Consider the following 13155-nt stretch of genomic DNA (forward strand, 5'->3'; position numbering starts at 1 on the left):
ATGCTTATTAGATCCTTTGGTTGATGGTGTTGTTGAATTCTTCCGTATTTCTGCTTATTGTGTGCCAAGTCGTTCTATCAGTTGCTGAGAGAAGGGTATAAAAGTCTTCTTTTATAGCTATGGATTTGTCCGTTTCTCCTTTCAGTTGTACCAGGTTTTGTTTGGTCCAGTTTGCAGCTCTGTTGTTTAGTGCCTAAACATTTAGGATTACTACGTCTTCTTGGTGGACTGATTCTTTTCCATTATGTGATGTCTCTCTGTGTCACTGGTAATTTTCTTTGCTCTTAATTCATTTTAATCTAATATCAATACAACACTCATGCTTTCTTTTGATTAATGTTTGCATGGTATATCTTTTTTTCCAAACTTTTCTTCTCATATATATTTTAATTTTCATTATATTTGAAATGAGTATCTTATATAAAACACATATATGTCATAGATTTTTTTTTAAGTCAGTTTGTCAATCTGTCTTTTAACTGGTATATTTAGACCAAGTTGTAATTATTGATATGTTAGGGTAGATCTGCCATTTTTAATTTTTTTTCTTTGCTTGGTTTCTGTTTGTTCTCTCTGTTTTTGTTTCTCTGTTTTCTTTGTCTTGCTTTCCTGTAGATTATTTGAACATGTTTTGGAATTCTATTTTGATTTATCTCTAGTGCTTTTGAGTGTATTGTTTTATACCTTTTATAGTGGTTGCTGTAAATATTACATTATATATTCATAACTTATCCCAGTGTGCTGGTGTCAACATTTTATTAGTTTCAGTGAACAGCAGAAAATTTTGCTTCTTTTATCTCTCTTTAGCCTCTGCATTTATAATTTTTATAATATTTCCTCTACATGTTTTGAGTCATATCAGACTGTCATATTTTTTTTGCTTCAATTATCAGATATAACTTAGAAAATGCAAGAGGAGAAGGAAAATCTACTCTATTTACCCCTATTTTTGCTTACTCTGTTAACTTGTTCCTTCTTAATCTTCCAAATTCCTTCTTTTATTATTTTCTTTCTCTTCAGAGAATTTCCTTCAGCCATTCTTCTAGTGTAGGTCTGCTAGTGAAAAATTCTTTTTGCTATTTTTCATCTGAAAATGTGATTTCCTGTTCATTCCTAAAGTTTTTTCCCCCTATTGGATAAAGAATTTGAAGCTGACAATTCTTTTCCTTTAGCACTTAAAAATGATGTGCCACTTCCTTCTGGCCTCTACAGTTTCTCATGAGAAATCTGTTATTTGAATTGTTATTTCCAATAGTTATACTTTCTCTTGATGTTTTTACGATTTAAAATTAATCTTCACTTGTAAGAAGTTTGACTAATATTTCCAGCCATGGATTTCTTTGAGTTTATCCTGTTTGAGGTTTGCTCAACTTCTTGAATCTGTATATTTATGTTTTTTGCTAATTGGGGAAGTTTTCAGCCATTATTTCTTCAAATACTTTTCAACTCCACTCTTTCTTCCTTCTAGGACTCTGATGACATGAATGTTAGATATATGTTATACTCCCATTGGTCTATGGGGCTCAGTTCAATTTTTTTTCTATCTATTTTCTCTCTGATGTTCAGAATTGAGTGTTTCCTATTATTCTAACTTCAAGTTCACTGATTCTTTGCTCTTTCCATCCACCGAGGTTTTTGCTTTCTTAGTTATTGAGCTCAGTTTTAAAATTCCCATTTACTTATTCTTATGTCTTCTATTTCTTTCCTGAGATTTTCTGTTTTGTTGCTGAGACTTTCTATTTTTCATTTTAAATCTTTGTAATTTCTTGTTGAAGCATTTTTAAGATGGCTGTTTTAAAATCCTCCAACATTTCTGCTGTCTTGTTGGCATGCATTAACTGTTTTTTCTTAACAGGTTGAGATTTTCCTGGTTCTGAGAATGATGAGTAATTTTAAAAAATTGAAACTTGCACATTTTGAGTATTATGTTATGATTTTCGATCTTGTTCAAATCTGCTTCATCAGGTCTCCTCTGATACTGAAACAACAGGGGAAATGGGGGCACTGCCTGTTACTGCCAACTGGGGTGGACGTCCAGGTTCCCCCCTCTTCCTCTATTGACTGGTTAGGGGAATAGCTCTTTGTTCCTTCTGGGCAGGGCTAGGAATTATGGCTCTCTACTAGGCCCCCACTGAGAACACCCTGGTTTGGATGGGGAGAAGTGTCTCATTACCTTTCTCCTCTTGGCTTCTACCAACACTGCAAAGTGAATAGCCTCATTTTATTGGGCAGTGATGAAAGTCTTGACTCTCCATTATGAATCCTCTTGACATCATCCTAGCAGGGAGGTCGAGAGAGACAATCTAGGTTCCCTTCTTGGCTTTCGATGGTTTGGGTGGGAGTAGGGTAGAGTTACAGGTTTTTTTCTGTGGTGTTTGACTGGAATAGAGTGGTTATTATTTAAATGTTCTCTGCCTTGCTAAGCTGCCCTTTTCATGGTCCTTTGGCTAGAGATACTAGGGACTTTTGTTGTTTGTATCCACTGGTGTTTCTGGGTTAACTGGTTTCCCCAACACCACCCTGTGATATATGAAGCAAAAAGAAAATCCAGGAACTCACTTCTGTGTTATTCCTCAGCTCCCAATGTTCCTAACCAGACTTCATTTTTTGATCACCTTTCAGAGTCTTTTTATGTTTGTTTATACATAAAGTCTAGGGCTTTTAGTTATACTTAGCAGGAGGAATAAAGAAAAGTATTTTTGCTCCATCTTTTCAGAAACAATTTGCTTCTTTTTAAAACCATTTTTCTTTGAAGAAATTAGTTTAACCTAGTGAAAGGGTTTCTCTTTCTCCTCTTTAAAATTTGAGATATTTCTATACTTCAAGGTTAAAGTTAATTAGTATTGTATTCTATTCAACTAAGGCAAAATCCACATATTTGGCAGCACACTTGCAATTTATTATTGAAGTTTGACTCTCATCTTTTCTAATCTTTAGAGAATAAAAGTAAATTTGAGAATTTGCTGATAGATTTCTGTCATGAGAAAGATGATACTTCATCATGAAAAAAATAATAGACCGCTGTTCTAATTATGTAACTATGATCTCTTCAGGAATATTGTTTAGATTACTTATGTATGTTATTGGTAAAATATCCTGTATCCCTATTCTAATATTTCCATATCAAAAATAAAACTGTTAATAAATTTGCTTGTAGGAACAGGAAAATAAGACTACTATTACTTACATTGCCTATTTTTAAATGCTAGTAAAACTAAACTATCAATCATTTTCTTCCTCCAGATGAGGGGTATGTCTGATAAATCACTCCGGTTAGTGCTGTCCACATTCAGCAACATACGGGAGGAGCTTGGACATCTTCAGAATGACTTGACAGTAACATTTATTTTGATTTTTATTTCTTCCAAAGCCTTTCTAATTCCTAGCTTCCTAGCATAGAAGTCAAAGCATTCAGTCTTCTTTAAAAAATACTGAATACAACACAACAATATTATGCTCACCCAGATATAGTTATTTCCTTGAGACAGTTAATTTGGGTTGGGAGAGGAATAAAAAGCTGGCCAATGTGAAAATGGAAGAAAGTTGGGTGTACACATTATTTAATTTACCATTAAGGTAATTTAATGCTTAAAGCTAGGGAGTAGTTTGTAAAATTAGAATAATCTGACTCATTAATTGGGAAACTCCTCTTTTCTGTAATAATAAAGCATACTTTGAATTTCTTTGAATACTTGAAAACTTCTTTCTCCAAGAACTTAAACCTTTTCTATTTTCTATTTCAATTGGTGCTCTTCATGCCACCAAATAGATACATTCAGAATACTTTCTATACAATGAATAACTCCTTGAGGACTTTGGAGTGCGGCTTTTTTGTTTGTTTCTGGGTTCTGATGAACATATTTAGACTCGAATTTGAAAATTCACCACCTGCTGGGATTAACAAGGAGTCTTTGTAGATTGAAGAAAAACATTAAAATACTTCAGAAGGTTCTGCTTCATTGCACTTAGAATTGGTCAATTCATTAAAATGTCTCTTTCAGTGCAGGCTTTTAACATTTCAATCCTTTTGTATCCCCATATTTTGATTAACTTTTAAGAATTCTGTTTTATTAAATAACTACAAATGAAACAAGTGCTTATTTAAACCTTCTAGTGTAAACAAGTCTTTGTATTATGTAACTATTGACAAGTTTCTGTACTTCTGAGTCATAACAAATAATTTTACTTGTAGTCACTGGAAAATGACAAGATAAGACTTGAGAAAGACTTGGCATTCAAAGAAACTCAAATAAAAGAGTATGAAGAACTTTTGGCATCAGTCAGAGCAAATAATCGCCAGCAGCAGGTAAGTTGATATTTTTATTGATAATAAATTAGATTGATAGTTTTCCATATGCACAATTACTGGCACATTGGAGTTATGAGATACAATCCAGACAGAATTAAAATATGATGGAACAGTTTGCTCATATGAGAATTGAATGGCTTTGGTTATTTCAAATGACTGAAGCCCTCTCAGAAAAATAGATTACCTTAAGTATTAGATATGATTATATATATAATCCACAATTATCAGTGTTTGTTGGGTGATAAAAATTGTATAAATATTGAAAATCTAAGTTCACTCATTTTATCTCCTAATGTGTTGATGAAAAAAGTTTTTGTAGATCTTAACACATGTTTGTGCAATGAATAATTTGAATGAAAGAACTCTACAATTTTTCTCCAGATAACTGAGCAGAGATGATTTGTAGGAAATCATAAATCTATAAGTCGGATCCATTCCTAATCTTCACTCCCATGACAGTCCCAAATTTTTGCTCAGTTTCCAGTTGTCAAATTATCAGGCACATAGTCATTTTGGTGCCTACTAGAAGGCTGGTTATGGTATTGTCAAAGAGTACCAAGAGTCAGATTGCTAAACTGCTTGGTACATTGAAAATTCATCTACTCTTAATTCTTTCTCACTCAAGTTAGGAAAGTGAGATTAATATCTTTCTTGGCTGATTTAACTTACCATTTAAGGGGAAATATAGAAGAAAACTGGGCATGGAAAAATATTTCCTTCATTTCACTGAATTAATCAACTAAAAGCACTCTCCCCCCAAAGTAGAATTCATTAGTCTTATTTACTGTGCCTCCTTTATAGCAAGGACTTCAAGACTCAACTTCAAAATGCCAAGCATTGGAAGAAAACAATCTCTCTCTTCGGCATACACTATCAGACATGGAGTATAGACTAAAAGAACTGGAATACTGTAAGCGTAATTTAGAGCAAGAGAATAAAAATCTTAGAATACAGGTATTAAATTTTTGTTTTAAATATATGTTATTGCCTTAGTTGTACCATTATAATCCTAGCATTGGCTATATATATATATATATATATACGCACACATACATACACACATATATCCTATTCTTCTTGAGAAAATATGTGGACTACTTTCTGATGGTTTCACATAAAATTAGGTCTTAACTCATTGCCATTTGAGTTGTATAATTGAACTCCTAAAAATCACTCTTATTATTTCAATGTCTTGTTTAATCATGTGGTTTTCATCTAATAGTAAGTCTTATAATATAATATGTATTTTCTTCACAACAATCTAATTACAGAAAGTTATTTTCTCTTGTGTAGGTTTCTGAGACTTGTACAGGCCCAATGCTGCAGGCTAAAATGGATGAGATTGGCACCCATTACATGGAGATGGTTAAAAACTTAAGAATGGAGAAAGATAGAGAGATCTCCAAACTAAGGGTATGTGGATCCCACACTGCATAAATGCATAGTTCAGCACAAAGTTGCTAATAAGATAATGATGGTTTCAAGTTCAATGCTACAAAGAAAAATCAACTGAAGGTAGAGTTCTAGGAATATGCCATAGAACCCTTTGTTTAAATACATATCACTGTGTAGAGAATATTGCTAAATGTTTCCTAATTTAGCTTTACCTTTTCTAGGAAAGCAAAAGAAGACAGTAAGTTCAAGTTTGGGGGTTTTAATTTCTATTTGTTCATTTATTTTTTTGATGGCAGGGGCGGGAAGGAACACTTTATGATCTTACATAAAGCATGCTTATGCAGGCAAGAGTAACTTTAAAGATTATCCAATAAAGCTGCATTTGAATTCATAAAAATTCTCACTTGACTTTGTGGGGTGATTCATATCAAGTACTTTGTCAAGCACAAGGATAAAAACAGTGTCGAATTATGTACCTGTAATTAGCATCAAAATTAAGATGATATTTGTGAGGATAAGTATACATTGCCTTATCTTGTCATTCTAGGTCAAATTGACTAACCTTTAATTTACTGATTCTTCAATGGAGTTATGTAAACCTAGAAAGAAAAACTGACCATAGGATCCTTCTTTCCAAATATAACTGTACAATCTTTACCAAAAGTTAAAATGAAACAAAATAGAATTCGTTCAAAAGCCTACCAATTTTTCTTGCAGATTTCCTCCACTGGTTTCTTTTCCAGCCCAATGTTACTAATAACACTTTAACCTACCTAATAGCTATCTGTGCACACATAATGTAGTAAAGGGGAAAACGGACAAGATTTGGGGTCAGAAGACCTGTCTTGGAGTTGCAGCTATGTTGTTTACTAGCTGTGTAACTTTGTGTCATTTAACATCGCCAGATCTCATTTACCTGTTTTGTAAGTAAGGATTATAACAATACTTATCTCAGAGGGTTGCTGTGAGGACTGAGGTAAGTTATGCAGGAGGAATATTTTGTGGACTGCAAATCATGATATTATATTAGTTATTATTGAGCTTTCCTTAATTAGTATTTAAAAGAATCTAAAGTACCTGTTTTCTTAGCTTTTTTTTTTCTTTTCTGTTTTTCTTAGCTTTATTTTAATTCTTGTGGCCTAGGACTGTTACCTAGGTACTGCCTAGGCTGAAATAGTATGATTACTTTTAAAAAATGAGAAATTCCTAATTGACATTTCAGTTCATATTTTACATTCATAACATTCTATAAATGCTTATAGCTATTGGTATTTTGCTGTTCATTTCATAACTAGCTGTATAATTTTATGTCACTTAACCTCTCTGGAACTCAGTTACCCATTTTGTTAAATTAGAATTATAATTCTTAGTTCTTTTTAAATGTTTAGACTCAATTAAATCAGTACCAAAAAGATGTTTCAAGAAGAGAAGGAAGTTGCAGTGACTTCCAATTCAAGCTTCATGAACTGACAAGCTTGCTGGAAGAGAAGGATTCCCTTATAAAGCGTCAGTCAGAGGTAAGAGAGAAGGGGTGCAGGTGGAGAGGAACAATACAACTCAGCCCTGTAGGATAAATACTTCCCATGAACTATAAAAGGACACATTTCCAAGGCTTTATTTATGAAATACGATGTAAGTGACTGTGAAGAAGTAAAATTTTCATATTTCAGGAGAAATAATTTGAATGAAAGCTAGAATGGAAGCAAAAAAAAATGTGCCGTTGTGCATTTAATATTTTTGAGACATTGATTTTCTATCTCATTTGCAGTGAAACTCCCAAGGAGACTGAGCTGTTTCAGCAAGGGAGTGTGTTATATACCTTTCTGTATCTGTAGCAGGTAGCCCAGGATCTGTTATAAAATGTGTACTGTAGGAAGAAACTACCAAAAATGGTGGCTGTTATTGGACAAATGGCACTTATAGTCTCAGTGATAGACTTTCTGTTAGGAAACAATGCCTCCTTCTATACTGAAGGTTCAGTACTTTTCTGCTATGGCTACAACTTTTAAAACTTTGGGACAAAATTGTGCTCTACACTGGAATTTGACACAACATTGTAAAATGATTATAAATCAATAAAAATGTTAAAAAAAAACTTTGGGACAAAAACTTTCATATCTTCATCTTGAGAAGCATGGCCATTCAATCTCATGTCCCTTAAATATAGAAATCCTATACCAGTTACATTCCTGCACAGGCTTATAATGTAACTTACTAGGTACCATGAAGTAAGAATATATGGAATTCAACAAGTGGGATTAAAACATTCTTACCTCAAGGCTAAAAAGGAAGGGAAAAAATTATTCTTAGTAACCTTGTTAAATGATCAAATATACTTCTTACCTCATGTTTCTGCTGTTTTCAAATGATTGTATTGTCTTTTATTTGTAAGGAACTCTCGAAGTTGAGACAAGAAATATATTCATCTCATAACCAACCCTCCAGTGGTGGAAGGACTACTATTACCACTAAAAAGTAATGTATTTAAAAAATGAAATTTGGATATGACTTTGGTTATGATATAATCCAAGTTATAGTATGTTTAATTGATATATACACCCCTAGGCAGAGTTTGATGTTTTCTGCAGGCCAGTAATTCTACTGAAGAATGAATATTCACAAAAAAGACATAGCTATTATGGTTAATAAAAATTCAACAGCATACTTTTCCTGTTTTTTTTCAATACATTAAATACAATGGAAGTGAAAGGCAAATAATTGGTTGTCAAAGCAACCCTATTAGTCAGGACTCTTTCAGTTGCACATGCCAGAAACCCAACTTAAACTGGGAATTGGTTAATTCACTTAATTGGGATTGCTTGGTGTCCAGGTGGATTCGTGTGATCAAAATATGTCTTCAGAAATCTGTCTTTATCTCTTGACTCTGCTCTTTCCTGTGTAGTTGTTCTTAGGCAAGGTCTCCCCTCATAGTAGCAACTGACCACAGCTTACATCTCAGCAATTTAGCAAAACCAAGTAGAAAGTGACTCTTTGTGAATAGTTTCAGCAAAAGTTTATTTTGGATATTTCACATAAATTGAAAAATACAAAATGTGGTCTTTGAATGGATTCTTTCACTTGACACGTTTTCAAGATTTATCCATGTTTTAGCATGTGTCAGTACTTCACTGCTTTTTGTTACCAAATAATATTCCATTTTATGGATGTACAACATTTTATTTATCCATTCATCAATTAATGGACATTTTGGCTCTATTCAATTTTTGGCTATCATGAACAATGCTGTTATAAATATCTGCGTCCAAATTTGTGTGGACATATGTGTTCATTTCTTTTAAGTATATACCTAGGAGTAAAATTGCTGAGCACATGGTAACTCTGTTTAACTTTCTGAAGAACCGGTAAACGTTTCCAAGGCAGCTGCACCATTTTACATTCCCACAGCAGTGTAAGAGGATTCCAATTTCTTTCTATCCTCCTCAACATTTGTTATTGTCCATCTCTTAGATTATAGCCATCCTAAGGGGTGGGAAGTATTATCTCATTTCTCTCATAATTAATGTTGCTTAGTATTCTTTCATGTGCTTATTAGCCATTTGTATATCTTCTTTGAAGAAATGACTATTTAAATTCTTTTTTCATTTTTAAATTGGATTTTTTTTTGTGGAATTGCAAGAGATATTTATATATTCTGGATATAAGTCCCTTATCAGAGATATGATTTGCTAATATTTTCTTCCATTCCATGGGTTGTCTTTTCACTATTTTGGTAGTATTATTTGCAGCACAAGTTTTTTGTTTTGAGAAAGTCCAGTTCATCTATTTTTTCTTTTCTTACTTATGTGTTTAGTATCATATGTAAGAAACCATTGCCTAATCCAAGGTCATGAATATTTACATCCATATTTTCTTATAAGTTTTATAGTTTTATCTATTACATTTAGATCTATGATTCACTTTGAGGTAATTTTTTACATGGTATAAATTAGGGATCCAAGTTCATTCTTGTGCATGAGGATATCTAGTTGTGTCAGAATCACTTGTGGAATGTATTATTTCCGCCATTAAATTGACTTGGCCCATAATCAAACTATCATAAAACAAGGGTAAATCTGTAGACTCCCAATTTTCCTCCATTGATCTATTTGTCTGTCTTTATGCTAGTACCACACTGTCTTAATTACTATAGCATCATAGTTACGTTTTGAAATCAGGAGTGTGAGTCTTTAAACTGTTCTTTTGAATATGTAGGACACTTTAGGTATTACTGCCATGTAAACAAAATTAAGTCTTCTGGTCCATGAGTATGGGATTCTTTTCCATTTAGATCCTCTTTAATCTCTTAAAACAATACTTTGTATTTGTCATTGCACAGGTCTTACACTACTTTTGTTAAATTAATTTCTAAGTATTATATATTTCAGTGCTATTGTAAATTGAATTTTTTCTTAATTTCATTTTCAGATTGTTCATTGCAAGTATATAGGTTTAAAATTTATTTTTGTATATTTACTTTGTACCCTTTAATCTTATTGAACTCATTTACTAGTTCTAATGGTTTTATTGGATTCCTTAAAAATTTCTATGTACAATATCATGTCATTTGTAAATAGAGATAGTTTGACTTTATTTCCAATCTGGATGCATTTTATTTATTTTTCTTGCCTAATTGCTCTAGAAGCTCCAGTACAGTGTGAAATAGAAGTGGCAACAGTTGTTGTTCCTGTCTTGTAGTTTGTATTTCTCAGGGAATTTCACCTAAGTTGTTGAGTTTTTTGGCATAAAATTGTCATAATATTCCTTTATTATGCTTTCAAGACAAAGGCTTTTTTTATTATGCTTTTAAGACGAAGGATCTCTTCTTTAAAAAATTTAATTGAGATATAACTGACATTACATTATGTTAGTTTCGGGTATGCAACATAATGATTCATTATGTGTGTATTGCTAAATGATCACTGCAGTAAGTCTAGTTAATACCCATCACCATCCATAGTTATAAATTTTTCTTCTAATAAGAACTTTTAGATCTAATCTTTTAGCAACTTTCAAATATACAATACAGTATTATTAATTATAGTCACCATACTGTGCATTATATTCCTAGGACTTAAAATTTGTTTTGTAACTGGAAGATTATACCTTATGACCAATTTCACCCATTTTGCTCACTCCCCACCCCCCACCTCTGGTAACCACCAATATGTTCTCTTATCTATGAGTTCGTTTTTTTTAGTTTATACTTATGAGTGAGATAATATGGTATTTGTCTTTGTCTGACTTTGTATAATGCCCTCCAGGTCCACCCATGCTGTTGCAAATGGTAGGATTTCCTTCATTTTTATGGCCAAATAATATTCCTCTGTGTGTGTGTAATGTTTTATTTATCCATTCCAACACTGATGAACACTCATTGTTTCCATGTATTGACTACTGTAAATAATGCCACAATGAACATGGGGGTGCAGATATCTTTTAGAGTTAGTGTTTTCATTTCCTTCTGACAAATACCCAGAAGTGAAATCATTGGATCATATGGTAGTTCTATTCTTAACTTTTTGAGGAACCTCCATACTGTTTTCCATAGTGGCTGCACCAGTTTGCATTCCTACCAACAGTGCACAAGGATTCCCTTTTTGCCACATCTTTGTCAACACTTGCTATTTCTTGTCTTTTTGATAATAGCCATTCTAACACAAGTACAAGGTGATGTCTTCACTTTCTTGGTACCAGTAAATTAAATGTGCGCTCTCTTCTTTTGCTAACTAGTCCAGTTAGAACTCTATCAATTTTAGTGATATTCTTTAAGAACCAGTTTTGTTTTAATAGATTTTCCTCTATTATTTTCCTATTTTCTATTTCATTGGTTTCTTTTCTTATCTTTATTTCTTTCTTGTGTTTACTTTCCACTTAATTTTCCTTTTCTTTTCTATTTTCTACCCTGGAAATGAAGGCCATTTATTGTAAACCATTTATGAGTTTTAATGCTATAAATTTCTACTTAACCATTGTTTTAGTTGCATTCCCTAATTTTGATAAGATGTGTTTACATTTGTATTCAGTTCAAAATATTTTCTACTTTCTCATTTCACTTATTCTTTGATCCATGGTTATTTGGAATTGTGTTCTTTAGTTTCTAAATCTTTAGGAAATTTCCAGATATCTTTTTGTTATTGATTCCTAATTTACTTCCATCATGGTCAAAGAACATGTTTTGCATTGATATAATCATTTTAAATTTATCGAGAATTGTTTTGTGGTCCAGAATACGGACTCTCTTGGTAAATATTCATTGTGCTCTTGAAAAGAATATGCATTCTGTTGTTGATAGTTGGAGTGTTTTATAAATGTCATTTTAAAATTCTTATTTTTAATTTTTTTCATTTTTCAGTGTTAGGTAAAATTGATACAATTTGACTGCACATATACAATATATTGCATGTAAATACATATATAGAATATACTGAACATATTTTTTAATTTACATATATGTACTGTTCATTGTTTCTAAGAACAGATTAGAGCTTTAGCTTTTTAAACTTACATAGTTATCAAAGAAATAAAGCCAACCACAAAAGAATAATCAACAGAATGTGGTAATCCAATCATAAAGGACAGTCAAATGTGCTTACACATATTCAAGAAATCAGTCACCTAAGTTATAAATAATAAGTAGTTCATTTGTGTCCTTTTTTTTTTAAGATTACACATGTAAGTGATATCATATGGCATTTTTCTTTTTCTGGCTTACTACACTTAGAATGACAATCTCCAGGTCCATCCATGTTGTTGCAAATGACATTATTTTATTCCTTTTCATGCCTAAGTGGTATTCCATTGTGTGTGTGTGTGTGTGTGTGTGTGTGTGTGTGTGTGTGTACACCACATCTTCTTTATCTAGTCATCTATTTATGGACATTTGGGTTGTTTCTATGTCTTGGCTATTGTAAATAGTGCTGCTATGAACATTGGGGTGCATGTGTCTTTTTGAACTATATTTTTCTCTGGGCATATGCCCAGGAGTGGGATTGCTGGATCATAGGGTAAGTCTATTTTTAGTTTTTAAGGAACGTCCATACTGTCCTCCATAGTGGCTGCACCAATTTACATTCCCACCAACAGTATAAGAGGGTTCCTTTTTCTCCATACTCTCTCCAGCAATTATTGTTTGTGGACTTTTTAATGATGGCCATTCTGGCTGGTGTGAGTTTTGATTGTAGTTTTCATTTGCATTTCTCTAACAAGTAGTGATGTTGAGCATCTTTTCATGTGTCTGTCTTCTTTGGAGAGATGTCTATTTAGGTCTTCTGCTTATTTTTTGATTGGGTTGCATTTTTTTTTTATATTAAGGTGTATGAGCTGTTTGTATATTTTGGAAATTAGTCCCTTGTCAGTTGCATTATTTGCAAATATTTTCTCCCATTCTGTAGTTTGTCTTTTTGTTTTGTTGATGGTATCCTTAGCTGTGCAAAAGCTTTTAAGTTTAATTA

General features: G+C 32.5%; 1 protein-coding gene across 2 annotated transcripts in view; it reads left to right on the top strand.

Moving 5' to 3' along the window:
* POF1B (POF1B actin binding protein) overlaps positions 1-13155 on the top strand; it is a 72167-nt gene that overhangs the window by 52191 nt on the left and 6821 nt on the right. For both annotated transcript variants that reach the window (XM_031445980.2, XM_010983401.3), the window contains exons 10-15: positions 3244-3336; positions 4193-4306; positions 5111-5263; positions 5603-5722; positions 7093-7221; positions 8097-8179. In XM_031445980.2, coding sequence (XP_031301840.1) covers positions 3244-3336; positions 4193-4306; positions 5111-5263; positions 5603-5722; positions 7093-7221; positions 8097-8179 — 692 coding nt within the window. The remainder of the gene's footprint in view (positions 1-3243; positions 3337-4192; positions 4307-5110; positions 5264-5602; positions 5723-7092; positions 7222-8096; positions 8180-13155) is intronic.

The sequence above is a fragment of the Camelus dromedarius genome, chromosome X, assembly GCF_036321535.1.
Source record: "Camelus dromedarius isolate mCamDro1 chromosome X, mCamDro1.pat, whole genome shotgun sequence".
NCBI lineage: Eukaryota > Metazoa > Chordata > Mammalia > Artiodactyla > Camelidae > Camelus > Camelus dromedarius.